The sequence below is a fragment of the Limanda limanda genome, chromosome 13, assembly GCF_963576545.1.
Source record: "Limanda limanda chromosome 13, fLimLim1.1, whole genome shotgun sequence".
Lineage (NCBI taxonomy): Eukaryota > Metazoa > Chordata > Actinopteri > Pleuronectiformes > Pleuronectidae > Limanda > Limanda limanda.
The window spans coordinates 17437988-17459976 of record NC_083648.1 but is presented as its reverse complement, the minus strand read 5'-3'; the positions used below and the strand labels follow the sequence as shown (position 1 = coordinate 17459976).

The 21989-nt window shown below is 42.7% G+C and overlaps 2 protein-coding genes across 6 annotated transcripts; one reads left to right on the top strand and one right to left on the bottom strand.

Moving 5' to 3' along the window:
- The first annotated feature begins 53 nt into the window (after window positions 1-53).
- Window positions 54-10811, top strand: rpap2 (RNA polymerase II associated protein 2). Its single transcript, XM_061084422.1, has 12 exons — window positions 54-111; window positions 279-324; window positions 518-632; window positions 1210-1308; window positions 1395-1460; window positions 1948-2036; window positions 2326-2361; window positions 2513-3626; window positions 4347-4459; window positions 4722-4802; window positions 7895-7963; window positions 10602-10811. The coding sequence occupies exons 1-12, from the start codon at window positions 66-68 to the stop codon at window positions 10744-10746; spliced, it is 2019 nt and encodes a 672-aa protein (XP_060940405.1). The 5' UTR covers window positions 54-65; the 3' UTR covers window positions 10747-10811.
- A 648-nt stretch (window positions 10812-11459) lies between these two features.
- LOC133018067 (zinc finger protein Gfi-1-like) lies at window positions 11460-15350 on the bottom strand. Of its 5 annotated transcripts, XM_061084361.1 has the most exons (9): window positions 15300-15329; window positions 14809-14897; window positions 14339-14388; window positions 14033-14252; window positions 13681-13875; window positions 12780-13183; window positions 12460-12597; window positions 12149-12314; window positions 11460-12032 (listed from the first exon to the last, which is right to left on the bottom strand). In XM_061084361.1, the coding sequence occupies exons 4-9, from the start codon at window positions 14142-14144 to the stop codon at window positions 11854-11856; spliced, it is 1194 nt and encodes a 397-aa protein (XP_060940344.1). In that variant the 5' UTR covers window positions 14145-14252; window positions 14339-14388; window positions 14809-14897; window positions 15300-15329; the 3' UTR covers window positions 11460-11853. The 5 variants fall into 5 exon arrangements, with proteins under 5 accessions (XP_060940344.1, XP_060940342.1, XP_060940341.1 ...); XM_061084359.1 differs by lacking the exon at window positions 15300-15329 and having other exon boundaries at window positions 14809-14942; XM_061084358.1 differs by lacking the exons at window positions 14339-14388; window positions 14809-14897 and having other exon boundaries at window positions 15300-15350.
- Between the last annotated feature and the right edge of the window lie 6639 nt (window positions 15351-21989).

The window sequence follows — 21989 nt, the reverse complement described above, 5'->3', positions numbered from 1 at the left end:
GCTTTCCGTAGAGGGGAAATAAACGTCATAGGTCAAAGTTGAAAAACGCCGAAAACAGAAACATCATGGAGACGGAACAGAGGAGGAAATCTCACAAAACCTCCAAAAATGGTCTGTTTCTACTCATCAGTTCTTCTTTTACAAGAGCATTTAGCTTTATAAACACACAATTCATGCTAACGCTAAATAAGTTTTAATATCGTCCCAAAGCTGTTCTTGTTTTAGCTGAAACACAAAGTGACTTGTTCTGAACATGTGAGCATTTCACTGTGTGGTAGGTGGGAAACGCGAGAAAGCGAGGACTGGTGAAGAAGAGGCAAGAAGGTGAGGAACCTTTTATTTTAAGCTAACGTTTCACCCGAGCTGCCTCAAGCTAACGCACTGCCTAATACACAATCCATTCAGATTGGAGTATAGTTGTACACTGTTCAATTAATAATCTATATTCTAGAGATGACAAGTAACCAATAAGTAATGCTAACATTTGTTCAATGAATGTGCTGTGTGTTGACGTCAGGAGGGAGGTGGTGACGGAGAAGCTGAGGCAGAGGCTGGACCTGGAGACTCGAGCCCTGAAGGTGGTGGAGCGTCTCCTTGACGACAGTGTGGCTGAAGACTTCCTGGTTGACTGTGTACGTGTCTCCCGAGTTCAGTGTTTCTCTATGAAGGAGGTCCAGGATTAATCCAAACACACATCTTACCCATACACACCTGCCGGATGCGCCACAAGCTCTGAGACAGATTTCAGTGTTTCTGAGCCCTTTAAGATTAAAGTCAAATAAACAAGATTAAAGTCAAAGAAAATAGTTACAGTGATTTGAAATATGCTTCCCACGTTGTTTATTATTAAAACCTGTACTGATCTGGCGCTAGTTTGTGAAAACCGGCCATGTTATGACCGATTAAACTGGGGTTGGCACTTAATCAATAGCAGTAATTATGTAATATAATTTTCATCAAAAGTCATATAATATACTATGTAATGTCCAGTATGTGTCAAAATTAAGCTAATTGGAACTTTCTCATCTTGATGTAGTTTTTGGCCACATCATCCAGCCCTAGATTAAACAGCAGTGAGCTGATAACTGCTCTAACATCCTCCCAACTCCAATCCGAATCCACACTGTAGTTTTATCTTCATCTTCAGTTTTTCACTCTTCATCAGGTTCATCTTTAAAGTGACATAGTTGTGTTCTCCTTTCTTCACAGGCCAAATTCATCACTTCAGCTAATTACAAAGACGCTATAGAGGAGAGAGTGATTGCTAAACTCTGTGGTTATCCCATATGTCCAAGTAAACTGGGCAAGGTAAGAGCCTTTGAATTCGTTTTTGTAATCCTAATACATTTATTGTGTTTCATGAGTTTAATATCTGTTTACTTCTGTTCACTTAGATCCCAACTCAACGGTATAAAATTTGTACTAAGACCAATAAAGTGTACGACATTACGGAGCGCAAGGTGAGTGCTGCTATATGTGTGTAAAATATATGTACATACACAGGACTGTGGAAAAGTTAAAAATGAATAAAATGTTGTCCATATTTTACGTGTTAAATGTAATCCCTAGTAACACAAGCACAGTCACCTCACAACCCTCTGCCCAATTTGTTTTCACTTTCCCTTTTGACCCCGCCATTGTATCATAAAGACAGACACCATATTAATGAGTTCATAATTTGTGTATTGGCATCACAAACATCTATTAATTTAATCAATAGAAAGTTTCACACACCAAAGCCATGGTGTCATTATAATCACTCTGCCGGTTTTACATTTATTGTCCACTTGATGGTTCAGTAGAGCAAATAAAGAAACATGAAGCTTTGGCCCATGAGTGAACCAATTTGATGGAAAGCGTCAATGCTTCATGAAGCTCTATCTCGCCATCGCTAATATATATATATCTGAAGACATTATTTTTCCCTTTTGTATTTGTGTTTTTTAGTGTTATTGCAGTAACTTCTGTTACAAAGCCTCCAAGGAGTTTGAACTACAAATATCAGACACTCCTCTTTGGCTCAGGCAGCATGAGAGGTACGTTGCTTTGTCTCTTCCCTAAAACACAACTATGACCTGATCATTACGTATTCCATCTATAGATATAGGTTTTATAATGCATATATTCTCTATATTTTAATTTACTCTATTATTTTATTCTATTTTACTTTCACAAGTTATCGTGTCTACCTTATTTCCACTATCTACTCCTATGACAAGTGAATTTCCTTGACGTTGGATCAATAAATTTGATCTTAATTTATCGTATCATATAATCAATTTCTGTTTAATAAGGTCATGTGTTCACTTCCCTTATTCCTGACAGCCCTGAAGAAATTAAACTGCTGCAGAGAGGAGATAGGTATGTTTCAGCTTCAGTGTTTACATTACATTGTAAAGGATATTGTAAATTACACTATGAGATTGTATTCTATAGTATTTTTAGATGTTTCTAAGTGTTATTAAGACTTTACGACAGAGAAACTAATTCAACCTTCCACGTGTGTGTTCAGTGGGAGCTCTGGTGAGGTGGTGATTCTGTCAGACCGGCGTCTCCAAGAAGAGGACGTTGAGAATCTGCTGACCGCGGAGCCCGGGCAGCCTGACAGCTCCCTACCAGGTTGTGCTGCTTGGGACCACAGCGACACCAGTGACGTGGAACAAGAACAGGACTTTGTCTCCAGCGTTGTGTCGCAGCGGCCCGGTCGCAGGGTGCACTGGGGCGACCTGCCTAAACGCACAGATGAAGAGGAGGAAGAAAAACGAGGAAAGATGGAGAGGAGAAAGAAACAGAGCAGAGAGGGGGATGAGGAGAAGAGCGAGCATCATCAAAGTCAGAAAGCAGAGAAGGGACAAATGAAAGAAGATGAGCAAGAGAAAGAGTCTCATGCACTGAAAACAGAGAAGAAAACCGATGCAGGAAAGCTGCATGTGAGAAATACTGAGGAAGAAGACTCGCCAAAGGAACCCAGTGTGGAAGAGGTTACAGCTAAGATTGATCTGTGCAGTTTGTCTGAGACAGTCACTCCTACTGTTTCCCTGTGTGTTGATTCAACACCTGCACAGGCAGAACCTGTAACACTGCTCATCTCTCCTCCACTTACTGACTCTCAACCCCCGGCAGGAAACAAACCCCTCTCCTCTTCAACACTAACCACCGCTCATCAGAGCAGCCACAGCACAACACTGCTCCCCCAGCGAGGACTCGGCATCACCCAGGTGGGTATGAGTAAGAAAGGGGCAGCGGGGTTACGAGATCTGCTCAAGAACCACACGGCTGCACCCAAACCCGACTCCGCCCGGCTGAATCTCCTCGAGTGTTTGAGAAGAACCTTGAAGGAATGGAGCACGGACGAGACCTTGAAATTCCTGTACGGTGCGGACCATTCACAAGGCTCTCCTTTCGCTGAGCTAAAAAGTCAGAAGGATGACGGAGAGGAGGAGCTGGATGAAGATGACTTTGAGGATGAGACCCCTGTGGAGGATTGTGAAAAGGCTGATGCAGCAGCAGCAGCAGCTCTATACTATAAGACACTGAGGGAGGACACCGAGCAGATGGAGCTCAGAGTGAAAGAGTTTTATAAAGGGATGTGGCCTGAGGTGATAGAGATGCCAAATGACAACAAGGTTAGTGGAGGAAAAAGAGGAATGAGAGGAGGGTTGTGACTGGTGGTCCCTTTTTGTAAGACTTTGGTCTCATGGAGGCACTATATTGAAAACATAATCAGTAAGCAGTTGATTGGTGCAGCACTAACAGTGTTGACATAGGCTCATTCCCTGTCTAATCCTCACACTGTCATGGATGTTATTGAAAGTTTTCATACAGATTTGGTCCCTTGGGGAAAAAAACCTGATTATTATTTCATGTGTCACATATGATAACAAAATCGTATCTTTTTGGACAATCTATGTATTTTACCGGTCATTTCTCCCTTAATATATATCACAGAGAAGTGGTTCTCATCTCATTTGAAAGCTCTTTGCCAGCCGCATATTTATATAATCAGTATTTTATCCCCAATATATAAAATAACTGCACTATAATTGATTGTAGAATTTTTAAAATTGGTCCGATTTTAGAGTGTCATGTTTTGGTCTTTGGTTTCTATGTTGTTATTGAGACATCATTACTTATCTGAGGTGGCATCACATTACTAACTCCTCACTATGTGTACTTTGCTGACGGGTTCTAAGCTCACTGGATAGTGTCTTCAAAGAAATATACAGCACGGTGGAATTATGTTTCATTGAATTTCATTAAAATCTGTAACATGTGGACCAGATGTGAGTCAATTTGACACGAAATGACCACATACTGAGTCTTAACATGTGGTTTTCTTCCACCAGGTGACAGACAAGGACCAGGACCAGGACACAAAAGACCGAGCTCTGCCACTTGTTGACTCTCAAGCTCAGCACCTCATCCAGAAACACATCACAGTGGAGAAGCTCACCAATTGGTGTGTATCTTTTTGTTTCTTTCGGCTATGTGCATTTGCTGCATTTCTTTCCACATGTTGTATTTGCTTTCATTTTGGACACCCAAATTCATCTGAAAAACCTTCACCTTCAGAGGCCCCATCAGTTACTGGACAGTGCATTTAGTTAATGAGCAGCGGGCAAAGGACCTTGAAATCACATTCACACTAAAATCAAATTTTTTCCTTGTTGTTTTTGTCTCTTTGTCCTTCGTCTTCTTGTATGTGTGTGTGTGTTGTGCAGTCTCAGAAACATTGTGGGACGGCTGAATCTCACCATGAGTGACGTCTCTGCTGACCTGAACAACCTGGTCAAGACGTTCAGGTCAGTACAGCGAACCATCGACTCCCACACACCCTGTTCCCTGCCAGTCCACCGGCACTAGGACACACGTTAATTGTCTTTACACACATTAGTTTTTAGTCCTATAGGTTTTTCTTACTTACTATACTTTGCTTTTTCATTGTAATTTTCAACATCTGCAGAAGAAAGATCATCTTGGTTCACCTGCTCTGATTGGTCAGCTAACTCAACCACTTCTTAAAGTATTTGTCATCATGCTTACTGGTAACTCTAAACACAGCCATAGGCAGTGTTGGGGAGTAACGGAATACATGTAACGGCGTTACGTATTTAGAATACAAATTATGAGTAACTGTATTCCGTTACAGTTACAAATTAAATAGATGGTATTCAGAATACAGTTACATTGTTGAAATCAGTGGATTACATGACGGTACTTCTCTGTTTCACGAGTTTATTCACTCTCTCGTAAATCCACCGGAGGCAAAGCCCCAAGGAAGCAGCTGGTGACCAGGGCTGCCGTAAGAGCGCCCGGCCCCCGGCGGCGTGAAGAAGCCTCACCGCGACCGGCTCGGGACCGTTACAGGCCCGGGACCGAGGCTCTGAGAGAGTTCGGTCGCTACCAGAAATCTACGGAGCTGCTGATCCGCAAGCTGCCCTTCCAGCGCCTGGTGAGAGAAGACCGACCTGCGCTCCCAGAGCTCCGCTGTCATGGCTCAGCAGGAGGCCAGCGAGGCACGCCGGGTTCACACCGGACGCTGAAGCGCCGGGCAGCGCTAATAATATCACCCGTTGACCCAGTAGTATAAAAGCATATGGTCACTTGTTGCTCCAACATTAACTGCAACAGCGTCCCAATTTAATGTCATCCATCTTCAAGAACTTCTCCGCTGTTTGCTCCGTTCAATGTCGGGTGTCGAGGGTAAATTACGTATTCTCCACTCAAGCCAATGGGGAGGCCCCCCCCTCTCTTTTTATCTTTATGACTGCTTGTGTGTCTGTATGGAGGGGCAGAGGGGGGCATGTAATAATGTGATTGGTAATATTGGTAAAATTAAAACTCCAGGACAACAGAAGGGGAATTTAAACTATGGGATCCATACTTTATCATTTATATCATATAAAATATGTCATCAATATCGTTTAAAATCATTTTTCAGTGTGTTTCCTGGAGCGATACGGTCGCGTCAAGCGCAAACAAAAATAGACTCGACGCCGAAACGATCGCTGCACGACGCGAGGCAGCCTTGCTGTGGCGCTGCACTTCAGCCTCCGGTGGGGCCGGCACAGAGATGGGAGAGGATGGGAGCCGGACATCCAGCTGGCCCGCCGCATCGGCGGAGAGAGAGTTTAAACTGCTGCTGCTCCACTGACTATAACAACGCCGCAATCATACACTTAAAAAAATGCAATACAAACCGGAAGTATTCCAAGTATTCAGAATACGTTACTCAGATTAGTTAATGTAATGGAATACGTTACAGATTACATTTTTGGGCATGTATTCTGTATTCTGTAACGAAATACATTTTGAAAGTATCCTTCCCAACACTGGCCATAGGTAGCAATGGCATTGTTCCTGCAGTACCGGAATGGGATATTAAAAGTTAGGATGAACCTTCCCCTTTGCAAACAAGACCAGAGGAGGATGTTTTACTGGGTTCAATTTTTTTCTTGTGGCTGTCTTGCATTTCTTGTGTAACATCATTATCTGTTAATCTCTACATCATGGTAAACACTGTATGTGGCTGAACCAGTTAGTTGGTGAAACTTTGTTGAGAAACTAAATGATACAAACAAGGTGTATCAGGCCCATCAAGAACAATGATTTCACGTTGCAGCAGACTAAACTTTACTGAAAGGCAATAAGCCTAAAGCCTAAAATGGGCTCTTAAAATTCCTCAACACTGTGGGAAGACTTTAAGAACTCCGGTGCCCCCTACAGGTCTGAATGAACAACGACAACAAAAGGAGTCATCAATTTGTTGTAAGCCTTTTAATGCTTCTGTGGCGAGAGGCACAATGTTTTCAGGTTGTACGTACGTCCGTCCCATTCCTGTGATATCTCAAGAATATCTAACTCAATTGACTTTAAGATCACAAATGTAAAAAGTGATATCCTAAACAAGAATGAAGTGTAAATTCTTTGTTGCCTCTTCAGAAACCTTTTAAAATTAATATTTCCTTGGAGGAAGTTTTGGATGCCAAAAATGAAGCTGGCTTTCCCTTGAGTTTTCTTAAAATTTCAACATTAAAAGTACTTGAAACTAACCCTATTTTCATAATGTACATAACCTTTTATATGACTGTGGTTTACATGTGTTTTGGTGGTAAATGTGAAATAAAAAAACCTTACCTAAATTATGTCATTAGAGCTCAACGAACCTTTATGCCCTTTTTCACAGCAAACATTTTTACTTGTCACGGTTAGAAAATCATATGTGTTGTTAATGAAATACACTGTTGTAAAATTTGCCTCTACACACCAAGACCCTGAAACTGATGCAGCTTTATGGAATTTATTCATTATTGGATTTTGTGATTTTCCTCATTGATATCTCGAAAAACTGAAAAAAGTCCTATAAGAACATTTCCTTTCTGTAGATTTGTTACTTAATAGAATATTATAAATACCTTTAATATAAGTCAGTATAGTGCTTTATTAAAGTAGGAATCAATTAATAAGAAATTGAGGATTTAAAAATTTAACTTGAACATTTCCTGCCGTAACCACACTGCCTACTCCCATCGGCTGGTTCGGATGTTTTCAACAGGATTGCTGTTGATTTAAATCTCGGTGTCAGTGATTTAAAAGCTGTAGGAGCAGCAGAGTTAACACCTCCAAGGTCCGGCTTCCTGGAATTCTCTCTGAGGCCCCGCTGACAAGAGGCTGAAGCCATTGAATACACACGGAGCTGTCACAGCAGCATACATCACTGAAGTATTGCAGGCCATGTTTGCGGTGTTTGTTTGGGTCTCAAGCACATTTTGTTTTCCATCTTTATTTAACATCAGAATTGGGTCATTTTTGTCACCCGCCCGGAGTTAGATATGTTATGACTGGCAGTTTACTCTTCAGGGCTGACCTGTTGCTTCTTCTTTCAACACCACAGGTTCAGCAACACAAACATCATCCACAAAACTCCAGAGTGGACCCTCCTTGCTGTGGTGCTTCTACATCTGTAAGTCTACACTGTGTGTGTGTGTGTGTGTGTTTCTCCAGTATTAGGAGGGTGCTCCATGACAGCTGCACAGCCTGCTGCTCAACTGCCCGAGTCGTAGAAGAATTAGGGAGACAGCGAAAAAAAGAATTCCAAGGAAATCAAGCCATATGTTGTGTGTCTGTGTGTTAGGTTTTGCTGATAGTTCATGGACAGTTCCGTGCTGCTCCCGTCTTGAGTACACACAGACACCTCAGAGCCTTATCTCCACCTGATTGCCCCTCTCTAGATCCGTGATGCAGGACAGACGGCACACACAAGCAGCCTTGTGCACTAACTAGTTAAATACAACCACACACACACACGCAAAACAGATATTTTAAATTGCCCGGGTGGGAAAACTTTCACCTGATGCTCGGCTCTCTCTGATTTATGACTTCCTCAGTGGCCCCTGGTCAATTTACAGCAGAATCCTAATTTAGATTGTGGTCTCTCCTGAACCAAAACATTACACCTTAACTGTTGTGCAGATAGAGTTCCAGTAGGTAACACAAACATCTCACTTTTAAAGCCAAGTGGTCCCGTGATGGCATAATAATACATTATATAAAAATGAATAGGCTGCAAAAGAGACGTCTTGTTAATAGACTTTGAAATGAATTTGGACAAACTGGGTTAATACAAAATTTTGCTGTGATTGGAAATTCCTGAAGGAAGTGGTTTGTGTTGTATAAATCATTTTTTTGGGTCACAAGTAGAAATTATTTTACATCATAATCTCTAAGACTCTGTAATGCTCAGGGAATAAATTATGAATAGAAACAAAATAGTTTGAGACTTGTTATCTGTGCTTTATGACATTAACCTGATTGCAGGGGTTATATCAGGTCAACTGTTGATGATGAGAGAGAAATGTTTACCACTGTTTTTCAGATTAAATTGTATCCAACCACTAAACTCACTGTATTTGTAACATGTTCAGCTGTTGTCAGTGGCATGAGGAGAAGCAATGTGACGGCTTCATATCAGTTCACTTCCAATAGAGATATTTAACTCCTTTGGAAACATGTGTTCTCTTCGTCACATGTCCCATTGGTACTCGATGATTTCATTAGTTCCTATTTAACTTCAAGCTTCTCCGTCCTTCCATTCCTCCATCATGAATAATTTGGTGTGCTGTCTTATCTGTCTGCTGCATGGCAGCTGTGGAGCTAGTCTGGCCTCTTTTGTCCAGGCCAGCTGAATAATGGATACCCCCACTGCAACACTAGACCCCAGGGTGAACCGGAGATTATCCAGCAGTGCACCTCCACAGAGGTAGATAGAGCGGGTAGAGGGGGAGGAGGGGCGGGGGAGGAAGGATGAGGTGAGTGATGATCAGCTATAGGGGTTCCAAACTGGATATATCCGGCAGGTAAACAACAATCGAGAGTGGTCGATTGAGTTGAGAGGATGAGTCGATGCAAGTTGTTTAGAGAGGGGTTATTTATTTCTTTACAGTAAAGAAATAAGGCAGACACACGAGTGGAATTATCCACATTACAATTCAACTGTCCAGGTCACTTTGAGCCTCAGAAAACAGGGGGAACTAAAATGACGGAAATATCCAAATTGGTCATGTTATATATTTAGCTGTTTTGGTTCATGGACAGTTCCGTGCTGCTCCCGTCTTGAGTACACACGGACACTTCCGAGCCTTATCTCCACCTGAGAGCCTTGTGCACTTACTAGTTAAATACACAAACACACGCAGTAGTTCCTCTGTATACATTCAAGCAAAATGGGTATTTTGCCCCGGGTGGGAAAACTTTCACCTGATGCTCGGCTCTCTCTGATTTATGACTCCCTCAGTGGCCCCTGGTCAATTTACATCAGAATCATAATTTACATTGTGGTCTCTCCTGAACCAAAACAATACACTTTAAGTGTTGTGCAGCTGGAGTTCCAGTAGGTAACACAAATCTATCCCTCCTAAAGCCAGGGAGTCCAGTAATGGCATAGAACTGCATTATATAAGGAATGGGCTTCAAAACAGAGGTCCTGGTAATGGACTTTGAAATGAATGTGGACAAACTGTGACTCGGTTAATACAACATTTTGATTTGATTGGAAATATCTCTGATAAGTGGAGTTGTTCCCTCTGTAATGTTCAGAGTTTGACTTGTAATAAAACTCTTAATGTTATATATTCTTAAACCCCTTGATTTAATATAAATCAACTTTGAACTGAAAGTTGACATTTTTAAAACTACCCGGATGGCTTCTTTTAAAATCCATTCAGGTGTTGCACAGACACAAAACTCAGCCAAGGCCCAACAGCCTTTTTAACTTCAATCAAGCTGCACCAAATACCAAACACTCAAAGATATCTCTTCCCTAAATAAGCCAGATTTTTTTTTTGATCAAGATCCATGAAGAGTGAAAAAACGCCCCTAACTCACAATGTTAAACAAAGTGTTTTATGACTCCATATGACTCTGAAAAACAACATGAACCCTGGTCAGCACTTTGCTGATTGGATCCTGTGGTGAAACTTGTTGATTGAAAGTGTGAATTTTAAGTCTGAGTCCTTGTATGTTCATCTATGTTGTTCAGCATTCATACACATATGAATGCTCAGCGCGCAGTTGTGTATAATTTTGTGTGTTCTGTGTTCCAGGTTGTCGGAGGTGTCTCTGGTGGTGAGGGAGGCCCTTGAGATGACTGCATCAGTGGCGTATTTGAACACGATGATGGAAGAGCTCAGTCTCCAACAGCAGGATCTGTTGAACTTAGTCCGGCTGTTTAAAACCCCAGCACACTGACACACACACACAGGCATGGACAGATTAATAATTAATCGTCATGTCAGATTTCCAACTGAATTCTGTAAATGTGTTTTCCAGACGTTTTTCGAAAATGTTTATTTTTACATAAATAAATTTGTTTCTAAAAACTGTAAAGACGAAAGCTTGTGTCTTTTTGTCCCATGTGTTCTTCATCCAACATGAAAATGACACAAAGTCCGTCACGCCACAATCTGATCTAGGATGTAGGCGTGGAGTCTGTTGATATTGCGGTTCAACATTATTGTATGTACACAATCTGTCAAGAGATATGAGCAAATCAGATCCCAGACTTCCCTGAGCACGGCCAAATAAATCACACCCAACGTTCCGCCAGTGAAACCGTCATGTGGACCCACTGCTGCTTGTTGCTGTGCTGGACAAAACTTCTGCTGCAATAAACGTGATGCTATTTCTGCAGACTTCCTTCACATGAGGGTTTATGGCGCCATAATGCCATTTGTTATATGGGTATGCTACTGAAAATATTTGGTTTGGAACAGGTGGCGCACGCAACAAAACGTTTTTTTTCAGTGGAGATATAACTTTGAGCTGTCATGTAGATTGTGGATGTGATTGATGGCCCCTGCATGTCTGAACACAGCTTCTCGTTTTTTACAGTGAACAAACAATCAGAGGAGGGAGACAGAAGGATTTTTGATAAATGTATTCCGTTTTTTAATGTGTTACTGTGGGTCGAAACTTAAAAACTATTAAATTATGATAAACATTTTCTTCAAATTGAGTTAACTGAAACAAACTAACAGCTGAGCTTCAGAAGTTCATTTTCAATTTCTCGACATACATTGACAACATTTAAACAGCTTAATTCTTATTTTAAGGAATGTGGACATTTAAAATAATTCAACTCTTAATATTAATAATTTAAAAACACTCGATAAATAAAGTTAAATTTCCATAAAACCAATCAGAATATCTCAGGCTAGATAATGAACTACGTTTTCGAAGGAAAAAGGGGGAAATGCAGCAAAGAGTGAAATAACATAGAATAAAATAAATCAGGATCATCCATTTGTATGGTCATTATATTAAAAGTGCAGGATTCGATAAAGCGTCGACATGAGTTCATTTCAGTCCGTGCTGCGTCTCCTTGTGTCTCCTCAGGTCCACTTTTCTCTGGAAGCCTTTCCCGCACAAGTCACAGCCGAACGGTTTGAAGCCCGTGTGTTTCCTGCTGTGCGTGATCAGGTTGGAGCTCTGACTGAAGGCCTTCCCGCACACCTGGCACTTGTGCGGCTTCTCTCCTGCAGCGGGAACAAAACGGCCCAAGGTCACATGGAGGCTGGTTTTTACGCATTACGCACGGCGAGGCCTTTTAAACGTGAAACTTTCGAGGCCTTTGGGTTCTGCAGTGCCTCACCTGTGTGGATGAAAGTGTGTTTCTTCATGTCTGACTTCTGGTGGAACCTCTTCCCGCAGTACTGGCACGGGTAAGGCCGCGTGTCCGAGTGGATGAGCAGGTGCGTGGACAGTGTGGAGGAGCGCTTGAAGCTTTTGCCGCAGATTTTACAGCTGAAGCTTCTCTCCTGAGAAAAAGCATTTAAAACATTAAGTTTAACCGTAGAAATTATATATTTTTTGAACTTCCTGGTGTCAGAACTGTCATCCAGAGGCTGTGCGCCAGGATGTGCGGCCCTGCGGCCTTGGAGCAGCCTCCAGCTCGGGGCCTACCTGTGAGTGAACAGCTCGGTGCTGGTCCAGGCTCACCGCGTGGCCGAAGGTTTTCCCGCAGATCCCGCACTCGAACGGCCGCGTCCCGCTGTGCGACCTCCGCACATGAACCTCCAAACCGTGAGGGGTGGAGAACACCTAAAGGGAAATGAACATGAATTACATTTACACTTACTATACATGTTTAAACAAATATAAATAGATATATTGTAATAACACAATTTAGCTAAAGAAGATTATCTACAAATACATGTTAAATACTAATATAATTTCTTGATAATAATACAAAATCCTCAACATCTGAAGCTCAATGAACGAACCTTGTAACATTTAATGCACTTGTATGATCCATCGGACTCGAAGTTGGCGCAGATGAACTCGTTCTCAGACTTGATCTCCGCAATCGGGGGCTTCTGCTTTACATCCACATACAGCTCCTCCGTGTCCCGCATCCTGCGGATGTGTTGGGCCGTTGAAGAATAATCCTGGTAGCATCCGGCCACAGCACCTCGCTGTGCGTAAAGCTGCTCGGTGCCGCTGTCCTCCGGTCCATAGAGGCTGACGGGTGAGCTCGGCTCCCTGTGGCCCTGGTGGTGGTGGTGGTAGGGTCTCTGGACCAGGTGCCGCAGCTCGGAGCCGGTGTAGGCCGACCAGGAGTAAGGGAAGAGGGGGATGTTGAAGTGGTGACCGTCCTCCGCTGCTGGAGTGGAGCACTTCTCTGAATCTAGGGGTTAATGTCGATGTGGTGTAAGTTTACATGCAAACTAAAGAGCTGCAGTTTATGTTTTAAAATGTAGCATTTACAATCTGCACTGGGTTTACGTGACAAAGTACATTATATGAGTAAAACCCTCAAGTCTCTGCATCAAAATGTTGCACCTTACAAATATGCTTTAGGTGAATACTAACAAGATATTTGGCCTGAAATGAATTATTCAATTCGGATTAAAAAAACAAATTAGGTCGATCAATCAACAATGGACTCACAGAACTTAAAAATAATAAGTTTGATCTTTGTTTTCCTTTATTAGAATATAATAACTAAGCCATATTCTGATTATATACACTCATTAGATGTGGTTTAACTTCAACTTAAAAAAAAACTTTCTTAGTTATTACTTTCTTAATAATTACGACATTAACAGGCTTCTAGAAAGGTTTTCTGAGTTGTTCTGACTCTTTTTAAAATAGCAAAAGTCTTAATGAAATATTTGAACCGACCTGGTGACGAGGAGGGAGACGGGGGACGCCAGAAATCACAGTCGGGGGATCGGTCACACACGCTGCCTTCACAGCTCTGCGGGGAGCCGGAGGAGAGCGAACCCGGAGACAGCAGCCGGGACCCGGGGGACAGACTGTCAGCGCCGGCGCTCACATCCTCATGCGGCTCCAGGTTCTCCGCCTGAGATTTGGTTTCTGGTGAAAACAGAGAACAAGTTGACTGACTCGTCCTAAGCAACAACTTTTTTTCAAACTTTGATGTTGAATGAAATCATTTTTATGAAGTTAAATCGCTCTTGTCATTTGCACAATTCAACCTTTTACGTGCGTAATTACGCACAGTCGAACTTACCCACGCACGCTTGGGCCAGGATAGAATCCAGCCCACTGCAGACATCGTCCAGGTAGCGGGGCTGGTGGTAGCTGTGGGCCCGTTTACTCTTCACCAGAAAAGACCTCGGCATGTTTGTTCTCCTCCAGTCGCTGTGAGCTGCTGATCGGGTCTGAAATCCTCCACTTCACTCCACCCGTCTGCGCCCGGCTCTGACTTTAACTCCGGACAGATTGGGACACTATTGGTTGACAAGAGAGAGAGAGAGACGGGCGTTGGGATTTTTGGCAGCTCATTACGCATGTGCAGAGACGCAGTGCCGTTTACCAGGTGTCGCGGTGCAGGTGGTCGGAAGCAGGACCTCCTATTAATCCACTCTGAGGGTCCCGGCAAATATGGGATTGAGGAGAGGATATTGAATGTCTTTAATGGTGCTTTCAGAGTTGTAGACTCAGTTAAACAGGGAAACTTTATAAGCATCTGACTTTAGGATCTTAGTCAATAGGATACAATGGGTTAAGTAATGATCCCTCGATCTACTCTTACTAGCTTTTATTCCTGCAATTAGTTTTTCTTATGTGTGCATATACATTTCTAAGCAGATGGCACAGTTAGAAAATGTTACATCAACATTATAAGACATTGAGAACATTTACACTCTGATACACATATTGAAAATACCAGCGCAACGTTGGACATGTTGGAGTCCCCTTCAAACCATATGCGATTGTAAAGACTATACAATGACATGTTGAGTGCGTGTGCCTGTGGTCGTGTGGGCTGTGATGGATAATGACCTGTTTGTTTGACGCTTGTAAAATGATCCTGTTAATGAGACGCGCGCGGCCGCTGCGCACAACAGCCTGCCGGTGGAGAGCTGGAGTATCTGTTTACAGTGACACTGCTTCAGTTTACCCGCTGACTGCAGCCTGTACTGCTTTACATCATTAATAACCCCCCCCCCCCCCTCACACACACACACACACACACACACACACACACACACACACACACACAGTCCACTTAAAGAAATGCAGAAGAAACTATATGTGTTTAAGAAAACAGCTGCCACTAGAAATCTGTCAAAGAACAAATCATTGCGCAGGTTTTGGTTCCCCGGGTGTTCAAGGTCTCACTGAAGCAGAGTGACATCGATTTTTTTTTTTTTTTCTGTCAGATGTGGGAACAGAGTTTGTTTGATGCAGCTGCAGTAAGTTTAGAGACCTGCAAGCAAAGCGCGGAGAGATAGTGAGAGGTATAAAGCTTTAAACACATGTCCCGTACTCACACACACGGATATATCCTGCAGCTCTGAGGACACACAGACACACACACACACACACACACACACACACACACACACACAGACACACACACACACACACACACACACACACACACACACACACACACACACACACACAAACACACACACTGTCCTGACCTCTGTACGCCTGGAGTCTGAAAGTCTAAACAACAGGCACAGGTTGAAGAGAGAGACCACACAAACCCCCCCCCCCTCTCTCTCTCTCTCTCTCTCTGTCTCTCTCTCTGCCTCTCTCTCTTACTTTAAGTCCCTTTCCTCCCCTCTCTCTCTTAAGAAATTCATTTCCATGTCAGTCAGCCATGACACGCAAACAAAACCACTGATTTTTGTCTTGATAAGATTCCAGTCAGGTGCCACAATCTTTACACATTTGAATAAAGCAACAGTAAATCAGTGGCATTGCCTGCTAGAATTAATTTCATTTCCTCATCTACAGGCTTTCACCCCCCCTTAAAGTCACACATTTTTTAAACTACTATTTTTGTATAGCATGTTAAATATAGACTTATTATGACTTAGGACCACATTTTATATCTTTGATCACAATTCTCTGATATAATTCCAATCCCTTTGGAGCTTTAACTCTGATGTTGATCCATTTTCTTGCTAAAAAAGGGTCAAAAATAATAATCAGCCCTTAAAATTTGGCAAGCACTCAAACTTTAAGTTGAACTACAGGTCTCTCCTCCTCACAGTTTTGACACCATCAGACTTAAGGTTTCCTGTTAAAAAAACAGGTGGTCAGACCCAAACTAATCTAACACACATCTGAAAGATTGAACTTTAGTTCATCTCAAAATCGCTCCAACCTGGGGCAGCCTACAGCACGGAGAGAGAATCAAATTCACCCTTCGGTCAAGTGTTCAGTCGCTCACTCTAATAAAATAATTAAACACGTGTTAATTTTAGCTAAGTCGTCATAAAGTCCTCTTAATTGTCATAAAGTCCTCTTAATTGTGCCATGGACTTTTGGGTGAATCACTTTGTAACCTCGTTTAGATGATGCTATACAAATAAAGTTATTATTATTATTGTTATAAATAGGACATGACTGAGGTCTATAGCTGCTGTCTGACATTGAGTGCATTCTGATAACAAAAGAAAAAAAAGCTGAAGTGAGACACAGTGTTGATGTGACAACGTTCGGTTCAAACTCAAAGTCACACACTGACTCAGAACAGGAAACCAAACACAGGGTAGAAAAGGACACTATCAGTGCTACCACAGCCACGCACCCTCACTGCTGTGCACGCCACCACCTCCTCTTCCCCCCTCCCAGGCCTTGATTCTCATCAAGGGGGGCTGTGATCAATTTGATAGGGGGGGAGGAGGATGAGAGGAGGGTCGTTCTTGTTTTTGATTGCTTTACTTCTCTGCAGCAGCAGTTTGTCGTGTCTACCTTGTCGAAAGTGCAGATCACAGACGCGTGGTTAAATAAAGACCTGAGTTTATGTTCTCAAGATCAACCTCGAGCCCTGTCTGGGTCAGAGAGAGAGCCTGCGGGAGCACCTCATGGTTTAAAATACACTTCAGGCCGAAGCCTTCCTACCACATGTGTGTGAATGTTGACGAGTGGAGAACAGAGCACAGACGCTTGTCAGAACATTGTCTTGATTTTGTTACACTGCAGCCTGATTGAGTCAGAAGTGGGACCGTGTAACTGTGGCCATTGTGATTCAATCATCAATCAAAGTTTTTTGGTGTAGCACACATTCACAAATCTCAATTTGCCTCATTTCCACAAAGCAAAATTGTTTGGGCCCAGATGTGGCCCACATCCGGCCCCCATGCTGTGCAGAATGATGGCACTTTGGCTTCCCGCTCTTGTTTGTTAGATGAGCCTCAAGTAAGCCATAGCAAAACCACATGTTAACCCTAGGTGCTAAAGGTGGCCCAAATTAGTTTAACTGTTTACCACTTGGGCCACTCTAGGTTCACACAGAGATCCCATCTTGCCTAGAACACCTCATGTTTGCCAAAATAAGGCTAACTTTTGTTTTGGGATACTTGGTTCCAATTTAAGTGGGCAATTTCAGGTTCACATCTACTTTGTCCGGGTCACAAGAAGTCTAGAGCTACCACGTTACTACAGAGCTTAACAAGATGCAACATCCTCTGCCCTTAAATCTCAACAAGAGCGAGTGAACCCTTCAACTGGGATAAAAAGGTAGAAACCTCAGAGAGAGTTGCAAGTGAGAGATCCCTCCACCAGAATGGACTGAAGCGCATTAAAATGTAACAATTACTACAGAATGATAAATGCAAACAGTAGCACAGTGAAAGAAAACCATGGCATCAATGTAGCCTTCTACTTCACTTATGGCTGTGTTGCAATATCAAAGGCAAGGCATTTGACAGAGGTAGTAAGACTTTAGCAAAAAAAAATAAAATTAATAAATAATATTATTGGGTATTTCTGAAGTTACAAAGTCTCACTTTAAGTCCAAGTGTTGCAAAGTGAATGTAAAATACATTTTCTTCTTGAGTGAAAAACAAAAACAAAACATTTCAAGTGTTTAAAGTCATTCACTTGACTTTTCTTGTTCTTGTTCTTAATCATGGAAGAAGGATTTCACTCGATGGACTCCGAGCAATGATTTAATGCCATTATAGCTGCTTGTGGCTAAACTGACTTTCCCTTGTTTGGGTCCCAGACGCCGAGTGTGAGCGCTCACCTCTGCACCCCCGCTCTGCTGTGGCATCTCAATGAAAACCACATGTCGCTATCTCATCCCCTCACAGGTTCCTCTGGCCCAGGAACTGTAACCACAGTGCAACAGCCCTCTCTCTAAAAACCACCTCTGTCCCTTTCTCTACTTACTGCTGCAATCTGATTTGAGTCGTTTCCCCCACCCACCCACCCACCATCATGGGAGTGGTAGTGCGAATGTAATCGGGCTCTCAGCTGGCCCCAACTGCAGCCACCAGATAGGGACCGAGTGCGAACACAATGAATGATTTACTGGACGCTGCTGACCGCAAGTAGACTTCTGCTTTTGCTCAGAATGTCTGCAGACATCTTGTTTTTCACGCTTACTTCGCTCCAAAATTCTCCCGCACGAGAAGAGTTTGTGTCTCTTCTATACCGAAAAACTGATTTATGTCTATTCACATGATTTGACTCTGTTTGGCGCTGCAGGATCCCAAAACTTTGATCCAGGTTCAGCTTGGCTACGATAGAAGAAAGAGGGAGAAGGAACCCTGAACACAAACTGCAGCTTGTGTGGATTTATGCAGTAAACACTCCACAAATCATCTCCCTCCACAAATCATCTCCCTCATCCATCACTATGATCACACCCCCCCCACCCCCCCCCCCACCCCCCTGCCTGTTTGCAACCAGCCCGTTTCTGGTTGTAAATTTCCCCCCAAATACTGAGAAACTCATCGGGGACGTTGGAGTGTGGATGTGAAGAAACCTGCTCAGTGCTTCCTGGTCATTGTGTCGCTGTGCAGACAGCCGTTTGAAAGGTCAGAGGTCACAGTTCTAAATTAGCCTGTGGATCATGTGTGTGTCTGTGCATTTATTTATTTCCTGTGTTTTTTCTTAATTACTTTTGTCGTTACACTTGTGAAATGCACTTTTTTTTTTCTCCTGTGAAATCATGTTCTTGGTATCGTGTAGCTGATGCTCGGAAATCGTAGGTGCGTCGGTTCGTTCACATATCTGTCACCCAGAAAACAACACTCTTGTCTGTTTCAGGGTGTAAAACCCACTGTCACATGGGAGGGTAGCGAAAAACACGGGCTGGGCTTTCACACCGAAACTTCATCTCGCACCATCTCTGCTGCGCCTGAAATATATTCTGTCTGGTGTTAAAGTTAGCAGAACTCAATTTAGTTTCAGCAGAACTGATTTTGCTGAGTTCTAGTGGTGTGATACGGGCTTTGTGTCACCCAAGACCAAAAGCTGTAAATGTGCTTGGTGTCCGCATTATTTTCTTCAACTCTGAAGTGTTGACACGCTGATGTAGTGTGTGCATGTGGCCAATTGTGGTTTCACCCCTGACCATTTGTTATTTTGTTAGCAGGATTACGCAAAAACTAAAGAGCTGACTTTAACCCAACTTGGTTTATGGCTGGTTCATGGGTCATGAAAGAAGCAGTTCAACTTTGGGGTGGACCAGTACATACAAGTTGGACAAATTAATTATCCGAATCAAGTTTGAACCTGTTTTTCGGTTTTGGATTCTGAATTGATTATGTGTATCCACTGATTATGTGTTCACCTCTGTCCGTTTGGTTGTTAGTTTGTCGGCAGGATTACACATAAACAACTGAACAGATTCCCACACAATTCTGTGAAAGATGAGACACCGGCCAAGAGAGAAATCATGTGTGTGGATCAGGATCAAGATTATTAGATGGTGTTGCATTTTCACCGGTATCTCAGGGAGTAATGCATGAAACTAGATCTAATCAGGTGTATTTAGGGAACTGATATAAACGAATGTATACAATTAGGTTCAGATGAAATTACCTGTCCAACTGAAACTCCCTCCCCTCTGAACCAAGAGTCACTATCTCGCCTCCTTACTCTTATTGGTTTTAATAAGACAACATCGTATCCCCCCCAATCTTCTTACCAGTGGCTCTCTCTTAAGCTTAGAATTGATTTTAAGATTTTACCAGTCACTTTTAAAACATTTTTTGCAATGACCGGCCTGAGGAGATACTGCTCACAGGATCAGTGACTTCTTTAAGATGACTTCTTAAAACCCATTTTTACAGATTTGCCTTTATGTGATGTTCAAGTTTCATCTTTTTACGTTTTATTGCTTTTATTCTTTGAATTTATGTAATGTCGTCCAATTCTTTTTATTGTTTCTATTCGTTTATTTTGTATTTACTGCTTTTATGTGATGCTGTCCTCTTATTGCTCTGATTCATGCACCGTTTTTAATAATGGGAGAGCATGAGTAGTATCTTGTGTCTGCTTTGTCTGTCCGAGCACTCTGTAAACCCTGTTTTTAAAGGTGCTGTGAGGTTATCATAAAAAATCCGGATCCAGCAGATTTTATTGTGGTTGCGAATAGGGTAAGCTTTTTTCAGCCACTGTACAGTTACATATTTTGGCGCAAATCCAGACAAAGGGCATACCCCGGCATTCTTTATCACTTTCTTAAAGATGGTGACATGCAGCTTTTGGCGGAGGGGAAACAAATCGTAATCTTCACATTGTCTGGATCAAATAAAAATAAAGGCTATAAGCATTTAGTCAGAATAGTGTCACGTGTGAAGAAAGAGCAGTCTTCTTATCTGTGGTGAGCCTCGAACACATATGGTGATGTGTGACTTTCTGCAAGTCATTTCCACTCTGCTGTTTTCTCACAACCATCTTCTCTCTGTTCTATTTTGTCACTTTTAGGGTGAAGCCGAGCACTCGCTGGTGGACGTCCTCGCTGATTTTTCTGTGAGACAACTCAAAGACGGAGTGAGATCAGGAAATGACCGTATTGATTATCAGTGTCACTCCTGCAGCCGGTCACACCCTCCACTCCCAGTACACACCCTGATTAACTGCTGACCACTGCTGCAGATGGATGACTGGACAGCTGCGTCTCTTCGTTGTGAAATCAGTTCGGCAGAAAAAAACAGCTTGAGAGTGCGGGAGAGAAAGAAAAGCTGTCCCCAAGAGTGACTTTTCTTATCTAACGTCGAGAACATCTGCACCGAGAGTGACAGCGCGGGATATTATCTGTCACACTCGAGCAGAAAAGCAGAAGATCCAGCTTCCTGTTTTCTTCAGTAGCTGTTGATAGGGTAAGTTAGAGTTAGTCTCCTGATTAACTTTATGGCTTCATCAAAGTCACCCAACACTGCCATGCATGCCATACTACACCACTCCTCGCCATACCATGCCATGCTGTGCCCTGTCATATACAAGGACATGCCCCATATAGTACCTTGCCATACATACTGTTCTGTGCCATGCCATACCATAGCTACCCCACACTGCAGCCCACACCATTCCATGCTGTGCTGTGCCATTCAGTGTAGTATAGTGAAGTGCTGTGCCGTGCCATGCCATGCAATGCCATATTAAGATTTAAGATACATTTATTTGTCCCAAACACATGCACAGACATGCACAAGCACACTCATGCAAGGAGGGAAATTTAACCTCTGCTTTTAACCCATCTGGTGCAGGACACACAGAGCAGTGGGCAGCCATGTACGGCGCCCGGGGAGCAGATGTTGGGGCGGTAAGGTGCCTTGCTCAGGGGCACTAGACAGGGTAGGGAGAATCCTCTTGGATTTTTGGAAAGATCAATCCAGGTTCGTCTTTTTGTTGTTTCTCCGTGGAGTCGAACCAGAGACGAACCAGAGACCTTTTCTGCCCATAGTCCAAGTTTCTGCCACTAGTCCACCGCCTCTCTTTAATGGTACATATATATGCAGCAATATCGGTATTGTTGTAATAAATACTCTGGATTTTTGAGTTTGACAAACATTGTCACAGTGACACCCGTTTACGTCCCCGTCTGACTACTGGGACAAAATAGTTTGACAAAGAAACTATTTAGGATAATACAGATCAGCATCCAGCTGACTGGGTAAAGTCAGTTTGAAGTCTAGTGCACTGCGCATGTGTGAAAACGGCTTCAGACTGGTCAGTGACATTGTCAATTTTGTTCATAGATATGAATC

Bases quoted from the DNA above. Each gene is read 5' to 3' on its own strand.
- LOC133018067 (XM_061084358.1), bottom strand. From the start codon at position 14,144: ATGCCGAGGTCTTTTCTGGTGAAGAGTAAACGGGCCCACAGCTACCAC. The intron at 13,876-14,032 runs GTAAGTTCGACT...TGTTTTCACCAG, and splicing joins CCTGGCCCAAGCGTGCGTGG to AAACCAAATCTCAGGCGGAG. The intron at 12,315-12,459 runs GTAGGCCCCGAG...GCTTTTTCTCAG, and splicing joins ACCGAGCTGTTCACTCACAG to GAGAGAAGCTTCAGCTGTAA.
- rpap2 (XM_061084422.1), top strand. From the start codon at position 66: ATGGAGACGGAACAGAGGAGGAAATCTCACAAAACCTCCAAAAATG. The intron at 1,309-1,394 runs GTAAGAGCCTTT...CTGTTCACTTAG, and splicing joins GTCCAAGTAAACTGGGCAAG to ATCCCAACTCAACGGTATAA. The intron at 7,964-10,601 runs GTAAGTCTACAC...TCTGTGTTCCAG, and splicing joins GCTGTGGTGCTTCTACATCT to GTTGTCGGAGGTGTCTCTGG.